This window comes from Bos grunniens, chromosome 24 (genome assembly GCF_055505025.1).
Source record: "Bos grunniens cultivar Pamir isolate PY7600 chromosome 24, Bosgru_T2T1.0, whole genome shotgun sequence".
Lineage (NCBI taxonomy): Eukaryota > Metazoa > Chordata > Mammalia > Artiodactyla > Bovidae > Bos > Bos grunniens.
The window spans coordinates 23820343-23834398 of record NC_141188.1 but is presented as its reverse complement, the minus strand read 5'-3'; the positions used below and the strand labels follow the sequence as shown (position 1 = coordinate 23834398).

The following is a 14056-nucleotide window of genomic DNA, read 5'->3' as shown; positions in this document are numbered from 1 at the left end:
CCCTCCCTTATGCCGCGTTTTCCTCTACCCATTTCCTACCAGATTCCCCTGACCATTCGTGACTTCCCTCATCCTATGAGAGTTATTTGAAATATGATGTTCGATGTAATGAACTAATGTACAGAGCACTGAGTTTGTCCAAGTCTACTGATTTCTTACTATGGCCGTGGCATGTGTAGGCAGTAGATTAGCAACGTGAGCAGCAGCATCTCTTTGGTGAAGGTGTGGGTCCTACCTGTAATACCTTAGCAGGTATGATTGTTACCCAGGAGCACCCCAAAGGTGATCTGCATTACAATTCTCTTGCCATGGGCCAATGTCTGCAGTGACTAAAGGCACACATGGAAATGACTACTCAGATTCATGTTCCAGATGAGCAAGCTCTCTTTCAGCAACTGTACCTGGTTGCTTAGGGAAATGTAATTTTAATTCACAAGAGAAGGAGAGTGGTCTTTAATATTATTATCCCTGCTTTTGAGCAAACTCAAGGGGGTTCAACTTTGGAAAGAGCATAATTTGGAATCTGAACCACTTTCTTCTGGTTTTCTCTGCTGGTTCAATTGAACTGACTTATTCCTAGACATTAAGTCACTGGAAATACTCAGGAAAAAAAGAAAGAAAAGAAATATAATGTTCATTGATCTTTGGATTTTTATCCTAAAAATATTTTCATCTTAGATAAATGTCAATGGAATGAATGTTCTCCTTCTAGGTATGGATTATTATTATTTACAACCTGTTAAGTATCACCAGTTAGACTGTTCATGATACCAAGGTAAAATATACATTCTCTCATGTTCATGGTACAAAACTGCCTCACAAGTTAAGTCCATCACCATAGGAGATGAAGGCCATGTTAGGAAACCTTCTTTTTTCAGTCATCTCAAGCCAAAGTTCCCAGCACGTCTCCTCATTCTTCTCAGCCAGTGAGTGCTATTCAAATCACTGGGCACTTGAACGGTTCCAAGGCAAATATTGCCAGGGTGTGGGCAGAGGAATTACATGCAGAAACTGTAGATTGCAAATGCACTGATTCCGATAGAGACATGATAGCTAAAGTGCACCGAGTGATTTTGAGCCTTTTGTGTACATTTTGTCACTAAATGTGGTAGTTTTTTAACCATCGGAACAGTGGGAGTTTTTTGGTAAGTTGGCATGTTTTCCATAAAGCAGCTGAGACTTGGAGAGTTAATCACAGATGGTACCAGGATTGAACCTTGACTTTTTCCATACCCCAGTGGCTCTCAAATTTTAGTATGTGTGGAATCACCTGGAATTTATTTTAAAAAATAAATTTCTGGGTCTCATTCCCAGAATTTCTGATTCAGTAGGCCTAAAGTGAATGGGGTTAGGGCAAGAATTTTCATTTCTAACTAGTTTAAAATTCTGTATATGTGACTATTTTGAAGAAAAGTTACCACGTAACCTTCTCTGTTCCCCTAAGTATTATGAGTCTGAGTTATAATGCCCTATGAGAAAGCACACTTTCTTAGGAACTGGGAGCCTCAAGTTATAGGCCCAGTTTTGTGAATAATTCACTGAGTTATCCTGTGGAAGTTATTGCTTCTTTAGTCCTCAGCTTCCTTCTCCATCCTAAATTTGGGGATTTTGTTAGATACCTGTAGGGTCCCTACTGGCTGTAATCATCTGTGACTCACAGAGCCTCTAGGCTTTTTCGTCAACCTGTGGTGTGTCAGCTGCTGAATGTAATCTCTTGCTTCTTGATGCACTGAGGAAGAATAAAGAAAAATACAGGAATAAAAACTTTTTTTTTTTGGCATTTCCCCAGACATACCCCAAGAAGAGTTATGTCATTAAAGCAATGGATAAGGGGACAGTACATGGAAACCCCACAAAACCACACATCTTCCCTCTCTCCCAGGAACATGGACCAGCCAAATAGAGTCAAGATTCAGAGAAGCCCAAGCAGACCCTCATAAGGCCCAGTTTAGATTACCTTTGGTTCACCTGAAAGATGTAAAAAAATAAAAAACCACCCCAGGGCTTGATTGAGGATAACAGCTCAGTCAGAAAGTGGCAGAAAAAATGTCCTTTAAAAAAAATACTTTAAAAAAATAAAAATTAAAAAAAAAAAAAAAAGAACAGCGTAATCCCTAAGACATTTCCTTCAGGGTTAGGCTGGGTAGAGAACATTTAGCAAAAGGAACCAGGGCAGAGGAAGAAACTCACGAGGGCCTAATGCCATTTCATGTTGATGTATGGCAAAAAAAAAAAAAATCACACTACTGTAAAGTAATTATCCTCTAATTAAAAAAATTAAATTAGAAACTAAGTTTGATGAAAACTAAGAAACCAGGTTTCTATATGTCAGAACTCCTCAGAGCCTCTCGTGAACTGGGTTGATTCTATGCCATCAAGGACCCAAATGCCTTCCAGCTTTCTACTTGGCTTTCCTCTGTGTCAGATATTACCCTTCTTCTGAGGGTAAAGGGGAGTACAGCAGTTTCAGGAGTCACACCCACTCCAGAGGTCCCTGGCCCTTAAGTCTCATGGCCAGGGTGGCATCACAGACCAGTTTCTGTATCAGTTCCTGGAGAGGGGAAAGGAATGCCCATGATGGTCATGGAATCTTCCAGTCATTCTCACCTCCAGGGCTGAGAAGGGCCTCTGCTGTCCCTTAGCCCAGGAAGAAATGTGGGGCCAATAAAGATGAAGGGAAAGGTTATTACATCAGCAACAAACAACATTGGCACAATTACAAAACTCAGGCTTTAACTAACTGTTTGAGCAGATATTTGCCAGTCGTTGAATCCCTCAAAATTCTCTCGCAAGTCCAGGAATTTAAAGCAAACAATATATTAATAACTGCTCCAGTGCTGTTTCCTCACTCTATCCCATCATGCACCAGACACCCACAATCAGTGAGCAAAGCATGCATGCTCTCCAGTGGCCAAAGTCAATCCTCTGCAGCTTAGTGAAAGAAGTCACAGTTGCGTAAGTCCCATTGGAAGAAAACTGTGCTCTCCAGTCTGCAAAAATAAGCTGCAGCGATTTATCTTGTAGTCCAGTGGTTAAGACTTAACTTCCAAGGCAGGGGTGTGAGCTCAATCCTTGGTCAGAGAGCTGAGATCTCACGTGCCCCCAGGCCAAAAAACCAGAGCGTAAATAGCAGAAGCAACATTGTAACAAATCCAATAAAGACTTATAAAAATGGTCCCAACCAAAAAGAAAAAAATGAAAGAAAGAAGCTGCAGAGTGTCACAAATTCTGTAGAAAAACAGATAGTGTGATCACAACATGTCACGTTGTCTTCCCCCCAGAGTGTGGTGTCCCTGTTCTCTGACTGAGGAGTCACTCTTTGAATAGTTAATCCCACGAAGGTAGTTTTAATGGTTCCCAGGTAAGTCAGTTGAAAGCAATTTGACCAAAAGCAATTTAGCTAAAAGCAGTTTGGCTGGTAGAACCTCTCCAAAATATGTATTAATGAGAAGTGTGAATGTCCTTAGTCACTTTAGATAACCATTGACTGAATGAGAAAATATGGGCAGTTCCACCCACGGATCGCCGTGGCTGACTTGGTGAGCAGAATCAAGGATTTTCTTTAGTCTTCTTTTGCTGGCTTCCATCTGGTCATAAAACAGGCAGGGTAATAATGTTGTAATAAAGCATTGTTTTATATAATAAGAAAATAAAATGAAAGGATATGGACTGTCTCAGAATTTGAGAGATTTATTTTTCCTTCTTTAAATTCTAATTCCATTTAAGCCAGTATGACAACTGTGCTAGTCTGGCAGTTTTTCTGTTTTTTGTGCACAGGGATGAGAAAGATTTCATCCCTTCTTTCATGCCAACTAGCCCCTTCATTACCCACTCCAGTGTTCTTGCCTGGAGAATCCCAGGGACAGGAGAGCCTCGTGGGCTGCCGTCTATGGGGTCGCACAGAGTCAGACATAACTGAAGCGACTTAGCAGCAGCCCCTTCATTTGGGGAACACAGGGCAAGAGTAATTGGCTGAAAATATTTAGAAATTTTAAAAAGCAAAAAAGTAGAAAACAGCAGAAAATTTGAAGCTGAGTTTTAAATATTGCTTTAAATGCATTAAAAGGGACAAGAACCCCACACGTTGTACCCCAGTTTCCAATACTCAGGGCCACCAGGAGCCAATAAACAGGGTGATCTTCAGGTACCCTCAGGCAGCAGTGCATGTGAGGGCACCCCCTGCAGGCATGGAACACAGAGCCCTATACATAAACTGACCTAATATAATATACTCCTTTTCTGTCAAAATATCTTTGATCCGATTATTGCTGTTAAGGATCTTAAAGATTTCTTAGTCCAGTGGCATAAGCCTGGAATGTCAGGTGCTGTTCTAAAGCTTCTGAAGAGGGCTTGTTTTATTTAAAAAACTATCATTACAGAAAACACCTTGTATTTCCTGAGTTTCTATTAATGAATGGGTTGTTCTGCCTCCAAGCCTATCTCCAGGATAATATTTCTAACTCATTGGGCTGCCTTTAATTCTTTGGTATCTTTCTCATCACTCATTGCCCTGTACGCTTGGCCTGCAAGTCCCCTTTGTAAGAAAATCTTCCCTGACTCGCTCCTCCTTGCGGGAACCCTGTCTCTGAGCTCCTGCTGCACCCTGTACGCCCCACTTTCCTCTGCTCACACCACCTTGTTATCATGTGTGATGTCACTTCAGCCATGATGTGAGCGTGTCATCCCCAGTAGACCAGAAGACCAGGACCCTGTCACCCCAGTAGACCAGGACCTCCCAGGGGGCAACAGCTATGTCCTGATTTCCCTGTGTATCCATGGCTTAGCACAATTTCACATGCTTATTATGTGCCAAGTTAATTTTCGTTTAATAAATCCACGAATGTAAGTTCTTCTAAAGTAACATTGTGTGGAGCTGTAGGAAGCACACAGGTAATTTAAAATCTGATTTGGAACCTTATAGAACAATCCTATTGGGGAGGCAGCATCTAAACACACAAGGTGAGTGGCAGAAAAGTGTGATAGGAAATCAATAAGAAAAAGATACATTTCTGTACTGGATACTAGGCGCCAAGCATACATCAGTGTGCTTTTCATCTAGTAACTAGTTTAATCCTTGAAAGAGTGCCCTATATTATATAGATATACATATATTTCATGTTATAAGCACATTATATGTATCTGCATGCATATATACATATATATAGAGAGAGAAAGACAGAGGTCTCCAAATTAAGGTACAAGCACATACCATGTTGTTCCCCATCATTTCTTTTTAAAAACCTGACTGGCCATTAACAGCCACTTTACTTTAATCTCAGTGAATAGCCCTAGTTTGGCTATTACTTAGTAGAATTTCATCAGTACAAATGAGTTTAATATTAGCTTCACATTTGTGAAAGGTCACTGTTGGTGCCCTTCAAGTTTGACTCTAGTTAGAGATGTTTAAATGATTTCAGTGTGGATTTGAAAAGCCTAACCTCCTTTTCAAAAATGTGCCCTGGCCTAAAAATTCCAGGTCTAGAAGATCATCAGGATGACAAAATTATAATTAGCCAAACTGTCTCCAAATAAAGAAGATGGCAGTTCTAATAAGAAAGTACATTTACTTCTTCAAGGCTTCTTTTTCCTCCTTTGGATTGGAATTCTTGAGTTTCTATATTTGGAATTACATAAGAGGGTTTTGGTTTTGTTGTTGGTTTTTTTTTTGTTTGTTTGTTTTTTGCTGTTGGCAACTTCTTTTTTTGACTAGTTATAATGAAACATGAGATGAAATTCACTAAGGAAACAACATTGTGAAAATGAGTGAGAACATCACTAATTTTTGCTGCTCATGTAGAATATCTGTAGCTTTATAACTGATTAACTACTGGAAGCACAATAGAAATCTGTTGTAAGTGGAGTATTTAAAAAAAATGACAGCCAGTTCACATCCTCAAAACATAATCTAATAAAACCCTGTAATATGCTGAACATCTGACTGGGGTATGAAACAATGTCCCCAGATTACATTTTGACCTTGAAAAATTAAGTCCAAAATGAACAGAGGTAGCATGTTGACTTTACAACAGTTTATCCCAGCAGCTGTGCTGGCCTCGTTGCAATCCAGCACGGTGACACGCCATATAATAGCCAACCCTTTTCTTCCAATAGTGATTTCCACAGAGGAATTACAGAGTACTTTGGGAAATTATGCCATGAATATTCATGCAGTGCACATAGTGGCAAAAACTGAAGAAAAGCGGTCCAATAAAGCTAGTAGCTCTGCTGAGAAAAATCTGGATCCTTGACTTTACGTCACTGAACATCGGCAAGGCCAGGCTTCCTCTTGACTGCATGAGGCAAAAGACCCTTCCCTGTAAATCAGTTGCCTTCCACCCAGAACACTATGATTTATAGGAAGTTTTCTGCTTCTGTGAGAAGTTAATCAAGTGCTCTCATTGCATCCTTATCCCTATATGTCTTTCATTTTTCAATATATTAAACCAAAACCCAAAAGTTTTAGTGACACTATGCCAGTCTCCTCTCTCCATGGGATTCTCCAGGGAATAATACTGGAGTGGGTTGCCATTCAGGATTAGTGCCTGGCGAATCCCATGGACAGAGGAGCCTGATGGCTACGGTCCATGGGATTGCAAACAGTTGGACATGACTAAACAACTAACACTTTCATAGACAGATGAATAGCTACCTTGCTAGATATGCACAAACCCTAACCTTATAGTAAAATTTTCATTGTGTATTTCAAAAGAAGCCAGCATATTTCTCACATATACAAAAATTTCTCCCATTGAGTATATATATGAGTTGATAACTGACCTCAAACTAAAAATGAGATGTTCTCTGTCCTATCAAAATATGCTAATTTTATCCAAATTGCTAGTTAATGCTATGTGCCAAAATCATCTACAAAAAGATACCAGAGAAAACACCATGCCAAGAATATCTCAGCGTAAAAATTAGCTTTCATATTATTCTTTCATAATAAATTATATGTTTAATTTCTGCCACATTTTTTGTTATCTACAGTAGATATGTTGAGCTAAAACAGTGGGAAATCTTTATGTGATGAATAAATATCTTTCCTTTTCCATCCATCAGATATTTTCTCAATGATTTCTGACTCCAGTGGGGTGATGGTTTATGGACGATATGATCAGTTCCTACGGGAAGTTCTCAAGCTACCCACGGCAGTTTTTGAAGGTCCTTCATTTGGTTACACAGAACAGTCAGCGAGATCCTGTTTCTCTCAACAGGTAGGAAACAGCTTGTTTAAGGAAGTATCTCTCAGCGGGCGCTGTCTTGCGTGTCACTCCAAGCCCCTATTTCTTCATCATAACCTGCAGTGCAGCTTCCAGCTTCTGACAAATGACTTCTGAGTCAGTAACTGAGTGCGGCACATCTGGATAATAATCGGTGGTGCTTCCTGACCTTAAACCAGCATCGTGCAGAATTCTTTATTTGCACTGTCTAATTTAATCTCTACTAACAAACCTATTGGCTTCCTTGGTGGCTCAGTGGTAAAGAACCAGCCTGCCAGTGCAGGAGACGTGGGTTCAATCCCTGGGTCAGAAAGAGGGAAATGGCAACCCACTCCAGTATTCTTGCCTGGGAAATCCCACGGACAGAAGAGCCTGGCGGGCTACAGTCCATGGGGTTGCAGACTCAGGCACAGTTTAGCAACTAAACAACAACGGTCCTAACTAACCCTCTGAATCATTTGTTATGACCACACTATCTAAATGGCCGAATTGTCACTCAGCCTCACATAAAACCCAAGTCTGACCCAGCACTGTCATCAGTGTTTAGCAAAGGAGACAAAAAAGAATCTCCGCACATGCCCTGTGGGATCTGGGAGGCCCTAAATCATCCGCTAAGTTGGAGTTCAGAGCCACATGTCTTAACTGGGCATGGAGCAAGTCAGCTGAAGGAAGCTGCATAGTCTGGAGGGCTATCCATGTCTGTATCTGTCCAGTCATGTGGAAAATCGACATGTCTAGAACTATTCTCCAGCACAGCATGGTAGAGGTTTAGAAATCCATAAACTGAAGGTTTGTTTACAATTTTTAAAAATCCAAACTCACCAAGTATGTGACATACTTGGTCCTTTAAATAAGCAAACAGTGCTTAGCAGCCACTAAACAGCTGCATTTACTGTCCAGCTAGAAAACCTCATCTCTCTGTTTACTTGGTGATCTAAGAGGTCAGAAATGCCTCAGCACCCCTGTAGGTCAAGGATGTATACAGAGTCATCAATGTATCCATACACTCAATAAGAGAAGGGATAGTTTGATACGCTAAGTATCAACTCTACTCCCTGAGAAACTCACTCAGGAAGCCTTGCTGACCTTTCCCATGCCCCTGCCCCCAGGCTGGCATGGCTACCTGATCTCTGTCCCCAATTAAGCATGCTCTTCTTTCTATTTCCCTTTCAAGCTGGTGACGTCAGAATGGATCCATTCACCTAAGTCTCCTTCTATACAGCTTCTTCACGCAGAATGTCTCATTGATCACCAAGTCCAGCTAGTTTCACCTCCTCTAATTGTCTCAGGTCGCTTTCCTCATCATGCTTGATTGCCTGGCCTCTTGCATTAAACCCCAGACTAAACTCTCCTTCCCTGGATATACTTGTTTGTACATTTGTTGATTTCAGGTAGCCCATTATAGAAGCCTCAGGAAATATACCAATGCCTCAGAGTATTTCTCATTAAAAGTCAGCTACAACAATAGGACTTTTTTAATCTAATGGGATTTTATATATTTAAGAAGAATTATATAGGATGTTGCCATTGCTCAAAATGAAGTATCCTAGAGATTTCTCATTATATCATCTTTTACACACCCTCAATGATGAGAAATTTATATATGTTGAAATCATAGCATCTTTGTTTTACTTCCAGGAGTGATTTTAAGCCAGTACGATGAAAGGTCAAAATGGATAAAACCATGTGAAGTAGAAATAGAGGCAACATAAATAAATAATAAGACCATTTTGTGTTTGTGCTTCATAAACTGGCTATAGCAGTAGCTTGAATGATGAAATTCCAAAATTGTTTTAATTGCTTCGTTGGAAAGTCACCCCAAGTGATCGTTTTAAAACACAGTATTATTTTAGACATATGAATTGTAGTAGCTTTATAAAAAGTACTGTCTCATTACTTATGCTTTATATAATTTCTCTTTTAATAATAATGCTAGGGACGTCCCTGGCGGTCCAGTGGTTGAGATTTTGCAGCTGGGTTTGCCTCCCAGTGCGGGGGTGCGGGTTTGATCCCTGCTTGGCAGCTAAGATCCCACGTGCCTCGTGGCCAAAAAACCAAACATGAAACAGAAGCAATATTGTAACAAATTCAATAAAGACTTTAAAAATAAAATTATTAACAATAATAATGTGAACAACAATCCTATAAAAGCTTAAGTTATTTAGTATTATGAGGTGTGTGTATGCATAGTTGCTCAGTCCTGTCCAATTCTTTGCAACCCTTTGAACTGTAGCCCACCAGGCTCCTCAGTCCATGGGCTTCTCCAGGCAAGAATACTAGAGTGGGTTGCCACATCCTCCTCCAGGGAATGTTCCCAACCCAGTGATGGAACCCGAATTTCCTGTGTCTCCTGTATTGCAGGAGGATTCTTTACTCACTGAGCCATCAGGGAAGCCCAGTATTTTGAGGTAAATAACTAAATATATCTACCAATAAAAGCATTAATAGAAGGAGACCAAAACAGTTATTTTTTAAATTACAAGGACAAGTGTAAGATTTAAGTCTTGAAAATTTACTATGCTGCTGCTAAGTCGCTTCAGTCGTGTCCGACTCTGTGTGACCCCATAGATGGCAGCCCATGAGACTCCCCTGTCCCTGGGATTCTCCAGGCAAGAACACTGGAGTGGGTTGCCATTTCCTTCTCCAATGCATGAAAGTGAAAAGTGAAAGTGAAGTCGCTCAGTCACGTCCGACTCTTTGCGACCCCATGGACTGCAGCCTACCAGGCTCCTCTGTCCATGGGACTTCCCAGGCAAGAGTACTGGAGTGGGGTGCCATAGCCCTTCATAAAACTATCCCATCCACCTTGATATTCTAATTCAGATTTTTAAGTAAAATAGTTACTTTGCATGTACATTTTTTGTCACTCATACTACTAAAATTTCATGTATTAGTAGAACTTCTTTGGAGAAGGAAATGGCAACCCACTCCAGTATTCTTGCCTGCAGAATCCAGTGGACAGAGGAACCTGGCAAGGAACAGTCCATGGGGTTGCAAAGAGCCTGACACGATTGAGCAACTGAACAACAAGCTTTACAAAGCTGTGTGTCCCTGGACTCCAAAGCAACTTCCTCTGCCAGCATTCCTGAAACATTCTGTGAAATTCAGTGATTCTAGACCTGAAGCAGTCAAGGAGTCTTTTTTTTCCCTCCCCACCCCCGCAAAATAGACCTTCTTTTGTCATTTTGAAAGAAACTTATAGATAAGATACATTTCTTTTCTACATCAGATAAGTCCAGGATAATGACCCAGAAGCCAACTGAATTGCGATAAAAAATATATATATATATATATAAAGAAAGGAGCAAAAAGATTTTTTTTTCCTTTAAACCCTTTTAACAGGGAGGGGAAAGCTCCCTCCAAACAGGATTTACTCCTAATCTTGTATAGCAGAACCATCCACATTAGCCACAAAATATTTAGTTTTTATGGAAGTTGAAGAGGTTAACTGTTCTACACGTTTAGAAGACTGACTGATTTGGAAACTGTAGAGCCTGCTATGATGTACTATTGGGTAAAATTTTATGATGAATGCCTACTCCCGAGTTTTGCTCATCATTTTCATTCTGTCCCTCGTGTATGAAAAATGACCCTCTCGAAATTGTTTTCCTCCTTGTGATAATATTGACTCAACCTCAGTAGAGATAATCCAGTCCCGTGTAGGCTCAACTATGAAAAGCAATTAATGTTTTCAATTCAGAACTAGTTTCGAGCTCTCTTTTTTTGTGTACTAGGGGTTAATTGAATGTCTTGTTTCTTCCATCTCAAATGATATTTACATAGCAGGTAAGTTAAGATTATTCTCGGTTCTAAATTTTTGTGGGGTTTTTTGATGCAGAAAAAAGTCACCTTAAATGGTTTCTTGGACACGCTCATGTCAGATCCTCCCCCGCAGTGCCTGGTCTGGCTGCCCCTTCTGCATCGACTGGCGAATGTAGAAAACGGTGAGTAGTTACTACTGGGCTAAGGCAATTTGTTTAACCCTTCTTTTAACTTGAAGTGACATAATGGATTTACAATGTGTTAGTTTCATGTGTACAGCAAAGTGATTCAGGTGTATATACATATATATTTGTATATTGTTTTCATAGTCTTTTCCTTTGTAGACTATTACAAAACATTGGGTTTGGCTCCCTGTGCTGTATATAGGTCCATGTCGATTATCTGTTTTATATATAGGAGTGTATATATGTTAATCCCAAACTCCTAAGGCAATTATTGAAATTAGGCTATCAAGTCTATAGTTATTAAGCCACCATCATTGTTTTAGGAGGTCTGTTTAGTAGTTCTGATTTTTAATAGAACTGACCTCTCTCCCTGATCAGCAAAGCCCTATCGGCACACTGCAAAGTTACGATGGTCCATTCTAAAAACTTATTAAATATCACAATCTCAGTTACAAGTACGATGGTCCATTCTAAAAACTTATTAAATATCACCTCTCAGTTACAAGTACGATGTGGCTTTAAAACTTCCTATAACTGAAGAAGAACCTCAGTAAGGAATGTGACATTTTCTAGTATTTGTTTTAGGTGTGAACTTCCACTGTTGGTATACCTGGCATTGACTCTTTCTTCCTAAGGACTTGAGCATGAATAGGTGGAGGAGATGGGGAAAAAAACTGGATGGTAGCACCTTGCTAAGCTTTAGTCATATGCTCCAAATTGTAAGCTTCCAATGGCTGTAGTTATGCAAAAGAAATGAGTAATGTAACTTTTGTCATGTGCTTTTATTTTTATAAAAGCAAGTATTTCTATGATAAAAGTAATTACTATTGGCATATCCAAACTTGAATATGAAATACAGTTCAGAACAAGGTTTAAAGAAATTTAAACAGGGAACAATTCAATGCCTCCATCTGCTCTTTAGATATTCTCATTTATTGTTTAATTTAACTCTGGGAATTCTCCAGCCTTAAATAGAAAATAATTTATCCCCTATCTCTTACTAGAATCTTCTACACATTTCTTTAATATACATTGGGGTTAAAGTTAGCTTAACTTTAAATTCCCATTTAGAACACTTGGTGTCTACACTTATCTCTCTTAGTTCAAGTTATAAATTTATTCTGTTTTGCTCATGGAGAAGATTTAAAGAAAGATCTCACTAGATTCCCTGTAATCACTACCAATCATAGGTTTTTTTATGTGTCTTGTTCGTCTGCTAGAGCCAAGAGCAGTCAAAATCCAGATCATGTGGGGTGAATTCATATTACTGTTTGCAGTCTGAGAACTAGTCATTCTCCAATTATAAAGTTGTAATTTCATGCCTCCTCTCAGTATTTCCTGTTGCAGGAAATGAGTTCTTTAAACCATGTCCCAGAAGAGTTGTCCCTAAATTCAAGTCTTTCCCAAGAGCCAGAAAAGGAGGATATAATCCTGGTTCAGAAGACAGTGTTCAAAATTTGGTTATGTCTTTGTTTCTACAGTTTACTTTTCATCTTTATTTTATTTATTTATTTATTTATTGCATTATTTTCCCTGGCTGGTTAGCCAGAGAGTAACTTCGCCAAAGGCAAGAATTGTTCTTGTTGTTGTTAGTATCTTTAACTCATAACATGCAATTACTTGGATCTGATCATTTGTTAGCTTCAAATCTCATACCTTGCCTGCTTTGTAACTCAAATTTCCTGCCAGAGAAAGTGTCTCTTGAACTATCTGAATTAGAACTGAATTCAGATAATTTGTCCAGCTCTTTGGGCCCCTATCGATCTACCTCTCAGAAAATTTTTTTTAAATCTGTTTATTAAATGAAGACAATGTCACTCATTAAATAAGCCCATTAGCTAGTCTATTTTTTTAAAAAATAACTGAATATTCTCATCGTCCAGTTTTTCTACTCTCCTCCCATCTCTTCTTTTTTCTTCCTCTTGTTTTCCATTTCTCTAATATTTGCTCTCTACCCACTACCCACTGGATGAACCCATCTGTGTTCATCCATTGTGCTTCTGAGTTTTCAGTGAGCTGTGCTGGTCTCCTGGAGACAGAGAGCATCTGGGGGGAAAGGCAAGCCAGTTTGGGTAATTTACATTCTTGTAGGGTAAGGGATGGGAGTAAGAAGAGTAAACAGCATTACAAAGATGTGCTGTTAAAAGAACCCCTCTCCTCCAGCCCACTTGATTTCTCCCACCCCCACACACATGCTGGAAAAGAGTCGTGAGAGTCTAGGCATAAAGGTAATACTTCTCTCAGACCAAGCTATCATCAGAAGTCTTGTTATTCAGCAGAAAAATGCAATTCTTGTTGGGCTGTATTTTTCATTCTTCTGACTCATTCTCTTGTTTCCTTGTCTTTTTCTTCGTTTGCTTGCCCGTCAGTCTTCCACCCGGTGGAGTGTTCATACTGCCACAGTGAGAGTATGTTGGGCTTTCGCTACCGATGCCAACAGTGTCACAATTACCAGCTCTGTCAAGACTGCTTCTGGAGGGGACATGCCGGTGGTTCCCATAGCAACCAGCACCAAATGAAAGAGTACACGTCCTGGGTAAGTTGGGTGTGTGAGTGTCGTCCAGAACACAAGGGAACAGCAAGAGAACCAGGGGGCACACTTAACTTCTACTCTCACACTCCTTCCTTCCCCTCCCACTGCTCCTCTTACGGGGGTTACCTGTTGAGTCTGAACCCAGAGTAGCTTCCTAAGACAACATATAAGAACACTCCAATGATATTACTTCTTGGTATACAGATAATTCTGTATCGATTTAGGTGACAGCCTTCTGGAACATAATCTCCTTTTCACAGTAAGTGAAGGTTCTTTTCAATTTGGGGTGGGGTTGTGGGCATTGCCTAAAAAGTATTGTTAGTTCCTTTTTTCTTTCTGGAGTTCCTTAAGGGCGT

At 39.8% G+C, this 14056-nt stretch overlaps 1 protein-coding gene across 50 annotated transcripts in view; it reads left to right on the top strand.

Annotated features, from left to right (window-relative positions):
* DTNA (dystrobrevin alpha) overlaps nt 1-14056 on the top strand; it is a 456419-nt gene that overhangs the window by 356938 nt on the left and 85425 nt on the right. For all 50 annotated transcript variants that reach the window (XM_086372816.1, XM_086372803.1, XM_086372794.1 and 47 more), the window contains 3 exons: nt 7060-7214; nt 11059-11164; nt 13537-13703. In XM_086372816.1, the coding sequence (XP_086228942.1) occupies nt 7060-7214; nt 11059-11164; nt 13537-13703 (428 nt within the window). The remainder of the gene's footprint in view (nt 1-7059; nt 7215-11058; nt 11165-13536; nt 13704-14056) is intronic.